General features: G+C 38.4%; 3 protein-coding genes across 5 annotated transcripts; 1 reads left to right on the top strand and 2 right to left on the bottom strand.

Moving 5' to 3' along the window:
* Positions 1–3745: 3745 nt before the first annotated feature.
* LOC130737130 (probable LRR receptor-like serine/threonine-protein kinase At3g47570) lies at positions 3746–7166 on the bottom strand. The gene is made up of 2 exons (XM_057588898.1): positions 4481–7166; positions 3746–4359 (listed from the first exon to the last, which is right to left on the bottom strand). The coding sequence occupies exons 1-2, from the start codon at positions 7164–7166 to the stop codon at positions 3959–3961; spliced, it is 3087 nt and encodes a 1028-aa protein (XP_057444881.1). The 3' UTR covers positions 3746–3958.
* LOC130740299 (pentatricopeptide repeat-containing protein At4g19220, mitochondrial) lies at positions 6930–15006 on the bottom strand. 3 transcript variants are annotated; one of them, XM_057592845.1, is made up of 2 exons: positions 11829–15005; positions 6930–7066 (listed from the first exon to the last, which is right to left on the bottom strand). In XM_057592845.1, the coding sequence occupies exon 1, from the start codon at positions 14723–14725 to the stop codon at positions 11891–11893; it is 2835 nt and encodes a 944-aa protein (XP_057448828.1). In that variant the 5' UTR covers positions 14726–15005; the 3' UTR covers positions 6930–7066; positions 11829–11890. The 3 variants fall into 3 exon arrangements, with proteins under 3 accessions (XP_057448828.1, XP_057448829.1, XP_057448830.1); XM_057592846.1 differs by lacking the exon at positions 6930–7066 and having other exon boundaries at positions 11782–11988; positions 12081–15006; XM_057592847.1 differs by lacking the exon at positions 6930–7066 and having other exon boundaries at positions 11782–14388; positions 14483–14622.
* LOC130737129 (uncharacterized) lies at positions 8775–11645 on the top strand. Its single transcript, XM_057588897.1, has one exon. It carries the CDS (start codon positions 8775–8777, stop codon positions 11376–11378), a length of 2604 nt encoding a protein of 867 aa, XP_057444880.1. The 3' UTR covers positions 11379–11645.
* Positions 15007–15065: the final 59 nt, after the last annotated feature.

Below are 15065 nucleotides of genomic sequence, written 5' to 3'. Positions count from 1 at the left end.
TTTTAGGTTGAAGCAGATAATTTAGTGAAAGTATAAAAATAACCCATGAATCAGTCATCCTCCAAGTTGCTTTTTTATATGTCATCGACTTTTCACATCATCATCATCATGTATATACACCCCTTTGAAAATTAAAAGCTATAAAAGGGGATAAGTAAAACTAAAACTTGATTATGACAAAAGATAAAGGAAACAAAAGAAAGACATTAGTACTTATATATACGAAATGAACAAAGAAAATTATCAAACATTAAGGTGATACCTAAAGTTGAACATCATCAAGTAAACCACAACTTCCTTCGTTGAGAGTAGGTCTTGCAAGCATGGTGAAATACCAAGGGAAAAAATAGTAATTCAGCAAGCAAGGAAGTTAAAAAAGGAAATACATAAACCAAGACAAAAAAATGCAATTGATGGCAAATATGATTTTGTTGTGAGGAAGATTATTGAGATAGAAAATTGGAAATAATCAAATGACTAAAACATAGGTGATCGAGTCATACCTTAATGTCGAAATCGACTCAGGTGATGCAGAGGGCTGGTAGAATGATATTTCTCTATTGTGTGTGTGCTTTGATGTGAGGAAAACTTGGTTTAGAGATTTTATAGGGAGATAGTTGAAGCTGAAGAGGTGGGTGATAAGGTGCAACTTGAGAAGATGAAAGATGAAGATACTATGTGAATTAAATTTTTTGGATGGTGGAAGATTTTTGAAGTCCAAAAGGTTGATGAGAAGTTGTAACCGCTGAATGTGGAAGAGGAAGAGAAATTAATGTTTGAAAGAAGGGCAAAAGCCAATAACATTGGAGATGCAATCAACGGCCCTGATCCAATCTAACGAAAATAAGTAGTATATTTACACAAATGTCCATGCTTAATTTGAGAGTTGTGTACAATGAATTATTAAATTTCAAAGTTGCCCTCAAGGTAGCAAAAACTCTTCCTTTATAATTTAGTGAAAGTATAAAAATAACCCTATGAATCAGTCATCCTCCAAGTTGCTTTTTTATATGTCATCAACTTTTCACATCATCATCATCATGTATATACACCCCTTTGAAAATTAAAAGATATAAAAGAGGAATAAGTAAAACTAAAACTTGATTATGACAAAAGATAAAGGAAACAAAAGAAAGACATTAGTATTTATATATACGAAATGAACAAAGAAAATTATCAAACATTAAGGTGATACCTAAAGTTGAACATCATCAAGTAAACCACAACTTCCTTCGTTGAGAGTAGGGCTTGCAAGCATGGTTAAATGCCAAGGGAAAAAAATAGTAATTCAGCAAGCTAGGAAGTTAAAAAAGGAAATACATAAACCAAGACAAAAAAAATGCAATTGATGGCAAATATGGTTTTGTTGTGAGGAAGATTATTGAGATAGAAAATTGGAAATAATCAAATGACTAAAACATAGGTGACCGGGTCATACCTTAAAGTCAAAATCGACGCAGGTGATGCAGAGGGCTGGTAGAATGATATTTCTCTATTGTGTGTGTGCTTTGATGTGAGGAAAACTTGGTTTAGAGATTTTATAGGGAGATAGTTGAAGCTGAAGAGGTGGGTGATAAGGTGCAACTTGAGAAGATGAAAGATGAAGATACTATGTGAATTAAATTTTTTGGATGGTGGAAGATTTTTGAAGTCCAAAAGGTTGATGAGAAGGTGTAACCGCCGAATGTGGAAGAGGAAGATAAATTAATGTTTGAAAGAAGGGCAAAAGCCAATAACATTGGAGATGCAATCAACGGCCCTGATTCAATCTAACGAAAATAAGTAGTATATTTACACAAATGTCCATGCTTAATTTGAGAGTTGTGTACAATGAATTATTAAATTTCAAAGTTGCCCTCAAGGTAGCAAAAACTCTTCCTTTATAATTTAGTGAAAGTATAAAAATAACCTCATGAATCAGTCATCCTCCAAGTTGCTTTTTTATATGTCATCAACTTTTCACATCATCATCATGTATATACACCCCTTTGAAAATTAAAAGATATAAAAGAGGAATAAGTAAAACTAAAACTTGATTATGACAAAAGATAAAGGAAACAAAAGAAAGACATTAGTATTTATATATACGAAATGAACAAAGAAAATTATCAAACATTAAAGTGATACCTAAAGTTGAACATCATCAAGTAAACCACAACTTCCTTCGTTGAGAGTAGGGCTTGCAAGCATGGTTAAATGCCAAGGGAAAAAAATAGTAATTCAAAAAGCAAGGAAGTTAAAAAAAGGAAATACATAAACCAAGACAAAAAAATGCAATTATTGGCAAATATGGTTTTGTTGTGAGGAAGATTATTGAGATAGAAAATTGGAAATAATCAAATGACTAAAGCATAGGTGACCGGGTCATACCTTGATGTCGAAATCGACACAGGTGATGCAGAGGGCTGGTAGAATGATATTTCTCTATTGTGTGTGTGCTTTGATGTGAGGAAAACTTGGTTTAGAGATTTTATAGGGAGATAGTTGAAGCTGAAGAGGTGGGTGATAAGGTGCAACTTGAGAAGATGGAAGATGAAGATACTATGTGAATTAAATTTTTTGGATGGTGGAAGATTTTTGAAGTCCAAAAGGTTGATGAGAAGGTGTAACCGCCGAATGTGGAAGAGGAAGATAAATTAATGTTTGAAAGAAGGGCAAAAGCCAATAACATTGGAGATGCAATCAATGACCCTAATCCAATCTAACGAAAATAAGTAGAATATTTACACAAATGTCCATGCTTAATTTGAGAGTTGTGTACAATGAATTATTAAATTTCAAAGTTGCTCTCAAGGTAGCAAAAACTCTTCCTTTATATATAGTATAGATAGATAGATAGATAGATAGAAGATAGAAGTTATGATTCTCTTCTATCTTATTTTCACATTTTTATATCGCACTTCTTTTCTATCTCTTTACTAGATCGCATCTCTTATTTTCCTTTTTCCTCTTCCTATTCTATGAAGTTGAAGTGATTTTAAAGTGTGTATGAAACTTTATTCTTTTAATATAGGCTTAAATATGTTTGAGGTCCCTGAGAGTAAGAGATGAATCAAATTGAGTCTTTAAAATAAATTTCTTTGAAATGCTATCCATATAAACCCTTTTTAAATCAAATTAAGTACAAAACACAATTTATGCTTATGTGTCAAGAAATTGATCCGGTCAACACTTCCACCTCATCTCACTAATCCTGTGCTTGTGTAGATTTTATTTCAATCTAAGTAATAGTATTTGAAGCTTTCTGATTCATTGCTTCCCTACCTACACATACAGCCTGCAGTTCTCTATCTGATAGATGAGCCAGTCAGCCAGGTGCATATCTTGATTATGAAGAGAGAATGGTCGCAGCCAAAGTCATTAAGAGCTTTATTCTTCATGCAAAGAAAACAGCTTTTGTGGCTGAGTCCAATCTCGTCATGGCGGTACACCTTTGCACCAGAACTATTCTTTGTGACGGTACACCTTCAGTTGATTGTATTGCAAGTCCTCCAGCAGAACGGTTCTTGGTAGGAAGGATCATGCGGCTGGGCCACAATTTAGTTTAGTGGTTAACCTGCATTACAATGTATTATTTTATTTTAATATAGTTGGTCTTTATATGTAATTATGCATAAATTAACATTTGAATTGAATTGAATTGAATATAATTGAATTATTGAGCTGTAGTTTGGTATTGCTACGTTTTAGTTTGGTCTTCATAATATGTTGTATCTGTATACCATGCTGGCTTATATTTGAAACATACATTTGAAATTAAGTCTCTTCGTAATAGTTTGGACACATTATTAAAGCTCTTACAAAAAAAACATTCATCCATTGCAAGCCTTACTTTTTTTTTTATAAGCCCATTGCAAGCCTTAATAACAAGTTTTATTAACTAGTTTATAAGAAAGACAACAGTAACAAGGAAAGGATAATAATAGCAATAGTAATACAATGGAACCGCTTCTAGTTGTTATGCAATCTGCCTCTGTCTAGCCACAGTAGGGAAGAACCTTTTGATTAAGTTAAGCTCTCTTAAGACATCAACCATACTCATTCTTTCTTTTGGTGATTCCATGGAACATGCAAGTGCAATTCTCAAGAGTGAAAGTAAACATTTCCCTGCATTAGGTTGCAACTGCATAATGCCAAGGTTCCCATCCTCAGTAGCCTGATTAAATTCATTTTGGAGAATAATCGGGTCCACAATTTGCATAAGACTTTCTGAAATTGAAACTTCAACATAATTATGGAGATTATGACCATCTTTGAACATTTCATCAGTGGGACTCTTTCCAGTTAACATTTCTAAAACCAGAATTCCAAAGCTATACATGTCACCTTCAATTGACACCTCAGAACCCATTCCATACTCTACAAAGTAATGAATATCAATTAGTACTTGTGAAGTTAACATTGATGCAAATAAAGGCTCCAGAGCTTAGACTTGAAAGTAAAAGATTTCACAACTTAACCAAACAATGTTATACTATACCTGGTGGAGCATAGCCAATAGTCCCCTTTATTCCACCTGTGCTGCTTTGCATCTGGGAGACTCCAATACATGGGAGCAATTTTGCTAAGCCAAAATCACTCACGTGAGCTACCATGGAATCATCAAGAAGAACATTGCTGGGCTTTAAATCACAATGAATGACCGGTTGCTCACACTCATAGTGAAGATAATGGAATGCTGATGCGACATCGACAATAATATCGAACTTTTTCTCCAGATTCAATGACTTGGGTTCATCTGTAGTCTCTGGATGCAGCCAACTTTCTAAGCTTCCGTTGGTCATGTACTCAAAAACTAAAGCCTTAAACTCTTGACCTTTGTAATCTGTACTGGAACAACATGTTAAATTCTTCACAAGATTTCGATGTCTAATATTTTTTAGTGCATTACATTCAGCAATGAAACTCTTGTGAGCTCCTTTCTTTTGAAGGTTTAGGACCTTTATGGCAACTACTCTTTCTTCTGACTCAAGAGTTCCTTTGTAAACAGAGCCAAAATTTCCAGACCCTATCAAACATCTACTTGAGAACCCTTCGGTTCCATTGTGTAGGTTTTGATATGAAATCATAGCCAGTTGATCTATTGTTGGTGGATCAGGAAGTGTTTTCTTGTTTCTTGTCCTCATCCAGAGGACAGAAAGAATAAGTAACAGTATAAGGAGAAAAGCAACCACGCTAACTATCACAGCTATCAGCCTGGAATTATGGTGTTTTGCATGTTTGTTACCTTTGGCAGGGCATGGCGGTAGATGCAGCTTTGAAATACCTCCACAAAGGTTATTATTTCCAGTTACCACCACCTCACTTGCATTTCCAAAGACACCTTTAGTTGGTACCCCACCTTGCAAGTTGTTGAAAGATACATTAAAGTATTCTAGGAAAACAATATTCTGTAGACCTTCAGGAATTGAACCGGATAAGCGGTTTCTTGATAGGTCTAAATATTGAAGTCCTTTGAGTGAAGCCAAAGAGGACGGTATGCTTCCATTGAATGAATTTCGTTGCAAATCAAGGTACACCAAACTTGTGCATCCTCCAATGGTTGGAGGAATATCACCAGATAGATGATTCCCTGAAACATTCAAAGTATTGATGTTTTTTAGCCTTCCCACTTCCTCCCCTAGACTTCCACTAAGTGAGTTTTGTGACAAGTCCAACAAATTTGTTAGAGAGAAAATTCTAAAAACCTCTGATGGTATGTTTCCTGTCAGGCTGTTTTGTGAAATGTCTAGGTATTGTAAATTTTGACAGTTTTCTATACTTGGAGGAATATTTCCTTCAAACCTATTTTGTGCTAAGCCCAAATAAGACAACTGACTGAGGTTACCTATAAAGGCTGGTATATTTCCTGAGAGTTGGTTCCCACTCAACTCTAACACTTGCATCTTGTGAAACTTCCCAAAAGTAGCTGGAATCATCCCTTCGAAACGGTTATGATCTATGGTAAAGAGAAATAAGTTGATTAGATTTCCTAATTCTATAGGAATTTTTCCTGATATATGATTTCCCCCAAGGTATAGATAATTGAGCTGGTTGGACATATTTCCCAAAGAATTTGGTAAATGGCCTCCAAAGTTATTGTAGGATATATCAATCTCATACAACTTACTAAAGTTTGTCAAGGAGTTTAAAAATTCCAAATCTTTGGTTGAGTTGTCACCTAGATTGTTCTGAGACATAACTAGGACCCTAAGATCCTTCAGCTTCCCTAGACTGGGAACTTGTCCAGCAAAATGGTTTATATTGATATCAAATGCTTGAAGGGCAAATGCATTTGTGATGGAAGGTGGGATTGGACCTGAGATTTGATTCCCCCCCATGAAAAGTGTTTGGAGATTGGGAAGGGTGTGGAACATATCAGGTGGGAGAGAGCCATTAAATTGGTTCAGAGCTATAGACAATTGAGTTAAAGATGACATATTGTAAAGACATAAAGGAGGTTTGCCAGATAGCTTGTTTATACCCACTGACATCAATTCCAAGTTTTTCAAGCGGCATATTTCCTGTGGAATATTTCCCTCCAAGTTATTATATTCCAAATTAAGACGAGTAACAGATGAAAGATTTCCTACTGATGGTGGAATTTCTCCTGTTAAACCAGTGTTCCACATGAAAATTTTTTGGAGCTTCCTAAGAGAGCCAATTTCAATTGGTATTCTTCCAACCAGATTGTTCACCGACAACTGTAAAACTTCGAGATTAGACCAACCTGTCAAGTTTGAAGGAATTTCTCCAACCAATGAGTTGTTGTTGAGACGAAGTAGCTGCAGTTGATGTAAATGACACAATTCTTGTGGGATATTTCCATAGAAGCTATTGTTTCCAAGGTTGAGGTTTCTCAAAGAAGAGAGGTTGCCAACATGGGGAGATATGAGTCCATGCAAACGATATCCTGGCAGGTTCAACTCGGTAACACTTTGATTTGTGGGGTTGCATGTGATTCCATGCCACTTGCAGAAATGGGTAGAATTATTCCAAGAATCTAGGATTTTATATGGGTCAATGGATATTGCTTCCTTGAATTTGAGCAATGCAAACTGGTCAGCTACCTTGCCTGATGCAGCGGCTGTTGTAAAAAACAATGTGTTCAAAGTAAATAGAAGTAATATCTGAAGGCACACAGGCATAGATGCATGCAAGTGCAACATGAGCAAAAAGGGCTTCATGTGGTTGTGGAATGTGTAAACTAGCTAGGCAACTAGAATGAAGGTGTGTTTGCTTCAGCTATGTCTGTATCTATATATAGGGAGGAACCACAACAGAAGCAGGTTCTTTCCTTCTGTTAATCTATGTGATAAACTCCTGAGTGGGACATCCTCAATTGATTTCTGAATTGCTAAGTCAAGTCAATTGCATGAAAGTCTCACTTATTAATCCAGAGACTTTTCTAGATTTCGTATAGAATAAATATATATATATATATATATATATTTATTTATTTATTTGCGATGGATGGAAGTTTAGCGGCTTCAACTCTGTTTATCGTCACGGCTAGAACATGCCTCTGAGACTATATGTTGTTTAAAGAAGTACTTACAGATCGTCCACCAAATCCAAAATAGCTCTCACATCGGCAGCGTGAATTGGACACACAACTTTATGATGGGAAGTGGTATGTCCTTACTAATTGAAGAAAAACTTAGGATTTGATTTAAATAATGCATGCAATATAAATGTAGCTTAACTAATATATTATATAAGTTATTCTACTAACAGGGATTGACGAGATGTGTTTATTCCCCTTTTGACTTGAGTTATTATTTTTTGTTTTCAACTTTTCTCTTTCCCATTCAAAGAAAACTTTTCTCTTATGTCGTTTCGAAAGTGAATTTAAACACAAAACTAGCAATCTAATTTTATGTATGATCTATGAATATGTTATCACATTAAGTATTAAAGGTTGCTCCGTAAAAAGTTATCATTGGGTCAGGCTCTTCTCGTATTATTAATCTTTTGGGATCCGTTGTGCATATTATCATTGTGCGCGCTCAGGTTATGGATCAAATACGTTTTGTCAATTGTCATTACTAGTTTTTTTACCTGGAGTCATATCTTCATAGGGGCAAATTCTGTAGTTGATGCTCTAATTTCATATTATTGGTATTGGATCTGAATAAATTTTTCGCCCAAATACATCCCTTAATTTGTTGGCCTGTGAGGTTTTTGACCCTCGCCCAAATAAATATCTAATCTGATATAAGAATAAAAATGTCTCTTGTTTATTGGTTTCAAGTGGTAAGCAACTTGGTTCACTCAACTAAAATCTTGGATTGAGGCCTTATGAACGGAAATAGTAAGTCTGTGACAGTTTTAACCCTTAGCTTTTAGGGAGTATAATCAATTCTGAGCTAAGTGAAGGCATATCCAGACTCATTGTGTTAGGCCCTGGGATTTCCAAGCAGGCCCAAATGTCACTAAGGAGCCTTTGATTCATTATTCAACCAAGGAATATGGATAGTGCATTCTAGAAGGGGCAAAGTGGGGATTACTAGTAACTCCCTAACAGAATAGAGAGAGAGAGGATTATGATTGTAATGACCATCTAACAATATAAAGGGAGGAAGGAAAGGTTGAGAGGGTATCTTGATTCTAAGCTAAGTAGAGATATGAGTAGGAAGCTTTGAGCTTCCTATAGGAGCCTAGCTCTGTGTCAGAATCGGATTCCATTCCCTTTCTGTTGTAATCCCTTTTTATCATCAAATAAGCAATCTATCAATTCAGTTCTTACACTTTCTTTACAGTTCTCAATTGTTAGGATCTAGGTTCCTAACAAAATGGTCCGACCTGCCGGATTCGCTTTGACGGATGTTCTTCGCCGGAACCAGCAAACAGCGACCAAGATGGAGGCGAAACTCGACGCGTTGGCGAACGAATTCGCTGAGGTGCGAACGGCGTTAGCAGCGATCACGACGGCGGTGAAGGATCTACCTTCATCGTTGGCGCTGATGATAGAGCGATCGAAGGGGAAGGAGATTCCCGATGAAGCAGCGGAGGAAGAACGGCGAGAGCAATACCTACCAGAACCAAGTCTAGATTCTTCAGAGCAGGAAAGCTTGGAGAACAGAGAAGTTTCAGAGGAGGAAGCAAAACCTGAGGCGAATTCACCGGAGAAGACCGAGAGGGAAGCGTCGCGGAAAGACTCAGCGTTTGTTACGGTGGCGGAAGCCGAACTTAAGTCTCCGACAACGGGGAAGGAAGCCACAGCAGAAGCGTTGGGGAGACAAGAGGAGGTCATCGTCTTCAAGAAGCTTCTCGAAGGATCGTCAATGGAGAAGTTGCAGATCGGCAACATTCAAGGGAAGAAGAAGGGAGAATCAGTCGTGGAGGCTCAGATCAGCGATTTAGGGTACGATTGGGAAGGGCGGCCACCACAAAAACCGCCGGACTCAGATCGTCACACGGTAGCGCACCGAGCGCGTACGGCGGCGGCGAAATTAGAGACCCACGGCGCGCCGGCATCGGGAAGGAGAGGGAAGGTTGTGGAAGGCGCACAACATCTCACCGCAAGAGATGGGGAACGTCAAGAGCAAAACGGGTTGGGTGTATTTTTCCTTTTAATGGGCCTGGCCCAACAAGGAAAAGAAATAAAAACCAAGGAGTTCTGCTCACTGCCAGCAAAAAGAAGGAAGGAAAAGAATATAGTGGATTTACTATTTAACATAGAGCACCAAGGCCCAATAGAATTCCACACAACCGGATTTACGGGGTCGGGTCACACAGGAGGATCCGATTGGGACTGGGTCAAAGGACCAAAGGAAAACGGGTCTATAGCAAAACCAGAATTACCTGAGGAAGACGGTGAAGAAGTTGCAGAGGGAAACGTTCTTGCCAGAGAGGTAAACGAACAAGAAGAAGGTCATGATGGAGAGCTGAGTCTGAGGAATTTTAACAATCCAGCAGTGGCTATGGTTGTTGCAGAGGTGAGTTTCTTTTCTGGAACGAGCTTGTATCGGAATCAGAAGCCTGGAGGCAGCCTCCCCACACGTATATGCCAGGTGGTAGTGGCATCCATGAGAAAGCACAGATTTCAATCACCTGAGAATGCCAAATACAACGAATTTGGGACAGAGGGTAGGTCTCGTGACAAACTTTTTGGTCTTGTGACTTCAAGAGATGAAATTCCAGAGCTATGGAAGCTTGATGAAGTGATAGATCTTAGGGCTCCTAGAGGCAGTAATAAGCTTGTTCCTCAAATCAAGGAATCAACAAAAGTTCCTGTTCTTGGACATGCTGATGGAATTTGTAGTGTATATGTTGACAGGTCTGCTAATAATAATATGGAAAAGCAGACTGTTAGGGATGCAGATACTGATTACCCCGCAGCTGGCAATGCAATGGAAACTCTTCTGGGACACAAGGGACTGTCATGTATTGGTGGACTTAATGAGCTCACCCTTGAACTCCATCGTGAAGGTGTTCAGCTGTTTGGCAGAACAAAAGCCAGTGCCTTGCTAAAAATTTCTGAGACGAGCACTTTTCATCTTGAGGACAGCTCAATTGCTTGCACGGTTGTAATTGCAGAAGGTGTGTCTGCGGCCATTGACCACATCAATAACCATGGAAGTGCTCATACTGAATGCATGGTTACAGAAGACTCTGAATTGGCTGAGACTTTCATTAGACAAGCTGACAGTGCTGCTGCATTCCACACTACAAGCACACGATTTGGTGTTGGGCGGGTTCTGGGTAATACTTCATCACAGGATCTACGAATCATTGCAAATCTTCATTGTTTGGTTCCCAACATATGTGAAGCACAAGAGATGAACCTTTTTGTTCTCAGGGTCCTGGAATACTTGCAAATGGATCTATCTAATTTGCTGCCTGGGTTTTCGTTTGCTTCTGATGTTCCTAAAGCTGCCTCTGTCAGCAAGAATCTACGCCCTTTACTAAGTTATGCAGAATCTTTGATTACGAACTTTCTAAATGAGGAGGATGTACATCTTCTAAGGGTGTTGCTTGGCGAATCACAATCATTATTCACTTCTCCTGGCATTGGGAGAAATGAGGTTCAGGATAACGAATTGGAAGAGTTATCTTGGGATAAGTTTTCTCAACTCGTCAACAAACATTATCAGGAGGCTCATAGTGTAGTGCGATGCTCATCACTTATACAAGAAGAACCTTCTGTACTTGGTAAGAAAGGGGGCAAGTTGAAGGAGAGAATGTCTGAGACTTCTTTATGTCCAAGCACAGGCCAGTTCGATGAAGCTACTTGGGAAGACAACATCACTATCAAGAGTCAATTCCCATCTTTCAACCTTGAGGACAAGGTTGATCTTTCAGCAGGTGGTATTGTTAGGCCCTGGGATTTCCAAGCAGGCCCAAATGTCACTAAGGAGCCTTTGATTCATTATTCAACCAAGGAATATGGATAGTGCATTCTAGAAGGGGCAAAGTGGGGATTACTAGTAACTCCCTAACAGAATAGAGAGAGAGAGGATTATGATTGTAATGACCATCTAACAATATAAAGGGAGGAAGGAAAGGTTGAGAGGGTATCTTGATTCTAAGCTAAGTAGAGATATGAGTAGGAAGCTTTGAGCTTCCTATAGGAGCCTAGCTCTGTGTCAGAATCGGATTCCATTCCCTTTCTGTTGTAATCCCTTTTTATCATCAAATAAGCAATCTATCAATTCAGTTCTTACACTTTCTTTACAGTTCTCAATTGTTAGGATCTAGGTTCCTAACACATTGTAAGTAGATTAATCCAGTTTGACATAGATTAGTTGTATTCCAATGAAACGTTCGGATTCATCTCAAGAAATAAGCTAAAGTCCATGTGATATATCATTACATATTGGACCATGTTAAATAAAGATTTTTACCTCAAACGTTTTCAATTCTTGGTGAAATTTCTTGGCCTTGAAAACTATAGTCTTCCCTTCTCTTATCCCACACCAACGTCAATAAGACTATAACCTGCTGCTTTCCTTAATCCTTGGTCCTGGATAGATTGTCTCAAGTCAGTAGCATCTTTCCAGCTTCCTGCAGCAACATACATATTTGACAATGATATGTAATATCCAACATTTTGAGGTTCCATTTCAAAGAGAAGTTCAGCAATTTGTTTCCCTAACTTGAGTTCTCCATGATAGTTGCATGCACTTAGAAGCGTTCCCCATACACCTGAGCTCGCATGGGATGGTAACCCCTTAGCGAATTCGTAAGCATCATCCAGTCTACCTGATCTCCCTAGCATGTCAACCACGAAAACATGATGCTCAGTGTCAGGTTGAACTCCATATTTCTCCAACATAGAGTCATAGTACAAAAGACCTTGGTTCACAAGTCCTGAATGGCTGCATGCAGATAAAAGGCTAACAAAAGTGCTTTTGGTCACCCTTGTTCCTGAATCACACATCTCATGGAAGAGTTTGATAGCTTTCTCACTATTTCCATGATAGCCATATGCAGAAATCATTGAATTCCAAGCCGATTCGGACTTCTCCACTGAATGTCTGAACACCTGGAGAGCAGTGTCCAATCTTCCACAGTTGCTATACAAATCTACAAGAGCTGATGATATGAAAGAATTGTCTTGAAACCCGGACCGGAACACGCGGGCATGAACTTGTTTTCCATGTCTTAGGACACCAATCTGAGTGCAAGCAGAAAGAACACTAACCATGGTGAACTCGTTTGGTTTAAACTGAAGATGACGAAATAGTTCCAATGCTTCTCTACATTCTCTATTATGAGATAAAGCAGAGATCATGCAATTCCATGAGCATAGGTTGGAAGTAGAGCAGAATTTAAACACTGCTCTGGCACTGTTAATGTCCCTGCATCTGTCATACATGGTAATTAATGAGTTCTGAACTCGAGTATCTGATCCCAAAGGAGATTTAAGGGCAAGGCCATGGAGAGATTTTCCTTGGATGAGTAGTTCCAGGTTGGCACAAGCTGACAAGACACTTACAAGGGTTATGGAGTCATAGGCGAAAGGAGGTTCCTGTCTAAATAACCTGAAAGTCTCTAGAGATTCTTGATAATGGTTACCTTGCCCACAGCCCACAATTACAGTGTTCCAAGAAGCAATATCTGCTAAAGCTGAATTCTCATGCAAAATGGAGAAACTGGCTGTGAGGTCTCCACAATTGATATACATGTGCATGAGAGAATTTATTAAAAGAATGTGGTTCAGAAAACCAGATTTTAACTGCCAGCAGTGAACTGATTTTCCGAAGTTGAGACCGTTAAGGGAGTTGCAGGAAGAAAGAATGGAAAAAACAGTTGATGAACTGCAATTTGGACCTCGCCGTAGCAGCTCTCTGAAAAAAAATTGAGCTTCTTCAGAATACTTGTTCTGGGAATAGCCAGATATCATTGTGTTCCATGAGACCAAGTCTCTCTTAGCAGTAGAATGGAACAAGAGCTCTGCTTTCTCCACAAGGTTGCACTTTGAATACATGTCTATGAGGCAGTTCAGCAAAGGAAGATGATCATATACCATCTGTCTTCGAATTGCAAATCCATGGATAGTTTTTCCTTCTCTGGAGAGCATGAGTTGTGCACAAATTGGAAGTATGGTAGTCAATGTTACTATATCAGGTCGGAAAGATCCTGTTGTTTGCATTTCAACCAGAATATCAAATACTTCATTAATCTTTTCATTTGAAGCAAATCCTTCTAGCATTGCATTCCAGGAAACAATATCTTTGTATGCTATTTCTCTGAATACAGTCTCAGCAGACTCAATGTCTTTACATTGTGAATACAAGGAAATGAGCGAGTTCGCTACTGAAACACGCGAGCTGTCATTGTAACCTAGCTTGATTCCGTGCCCGTGAATGGTCTGGCCAAAAGCCAGCTCTCTCAAACTTGAACAAGCTGAAATAGCACAAGATAGACTGATATGGTCAGCGATTTCTTCAGATAAAGTCATCCTTTTGAAGTAGTACAATAATTTCTCAGGATCACCATTGTAAAGACTTCCTCTCATTATTGAATTCCACGAAACAACATCTGTATACTCCATCTCTTCAAACAGATGCTCAGAAGAGCTTAGGTCACTACACTTAGCATACATGTCAATAAGAGCATTACCTAAACTTACATCCACAAGCATCCCATGTTTTATACTCACACAATGAATTGCCCGTCCTTGATCGAAGTTTTTCACATGTAACGATGCTGATACCATAAGCAATAGAGTGGTGGAATCAAACCCAGTTTGGGCCTTGATCATTTTTTCAAAAAATTCCATTGCAGTCATATAGCAGTTATTTACAAGAGATGCTGCAATAATAGCATTCCAAGCAACCACATCCCTGTTCGTAATCTCATCAAACAAATCCCTGGAAGAGGTGAAGTCTCCAGCCTTAGAATAAGCAGTGAGTAGAGATGTTGAAGTGGGGAGATGAGTTAGAACTCCTATCTTTACAGCTGCACAATGAGCAACAGTGACAGTCAAAATGTTGGGTTTTTTCAGGCACAATTTAATGCAATCCACAACAAGCTCAAAATGGTTTTCTCTTACATGCAGAGCCCTTTGCGGCATTTCATCAAACAGCTGAATGCCAGTGCAAAAACGATGACAACAACATGACAAAAGGGCAGGAGCATATCGAAGAATATGAACCATGTGTCTCTGAACATTGCTGAAACTTCCATTTAAGTAGTTCTGTGAAGAAAATGAACGGAATGAAGGTGATCTTCTTTTTCGAAGAAGGACTAAATTTTGAACATCCCATGTTGTTATGTGCTTTACCCATGTTCTCATTTTCACTTGTTTCTTGATTGTAGCTATGAAAAATCCTGTCTTGCATTGAGGGACATGAATCTGACAACTTGGGCATTACGATGTCCATGCAAAGCAGTAGAATGGCGCTGACTCGCTAAGGATGAGTATTTGTATCTCCAACAATACATTGTTTTTAGTCCCGGGAAAATTAGGGTGAATTGGATTTGGTCCCTCCAAAAAATATTCATAATTTTTTGTCTCAGCATTAATGAAATATGTGAAGTTAGTCATTGACATTCAATTTGTCGCGGTATTTATGCATTAGTGAGAGTTTTTTATTTTTTATACACTACAAGAGGCATTAGTGGTGGTTTAAGCT

The sequence above is a fragment of the Lotus japonicus genome, chromosome 2, assembly GCF_012489685.1.
Source record: "Lotus japonicus ecotype B-129 chromosome 2, LjGifu_v1.2".
Classification (NCBI taxonomy): Eukaryota; Viridiplantae; Streptophyta; class Magnoliopsida; order Fabales; family Fabaceae; genus Lotus; species Lotus japonicus.
The sequence above is the reverse complement of the archived record's forward strand: the minus strand, read 5'-3'. Positions and strand labels throughout refer to the sequence as shown.

Bases quoted from the DNA above. Each gene is read 5' to 3' on its own strand.
- LOC130737130 (XM_057588898.1), bottom strand. From the start codon at position 7,166: ATGAAGCCCTTTTTGCTCATGTTGCACTTGCATGCATCTATGCCTGTG. The intron at 4,360-4,480 runs GTATAGTATAAC...ATTACTTTGTAG, and splicing joins TATTGGCTATGCTCCACCAG to AGTATGGAATGGGTTCTGAG.
- LOC130737129 (XM_057588897.1), top strand. From the start codon at position 8,775: ATGGTCCGACCTGCCGGATTCGCTTTGACGGATGTTCTTCGCCGGAAC.
- LOC130740299 (XM_057592845.1), bottom strand. From the start codon at position 14,725: ATGAGAACATGGGTAAAGCACATAACAACATGGGATGTTCAAAATTTA.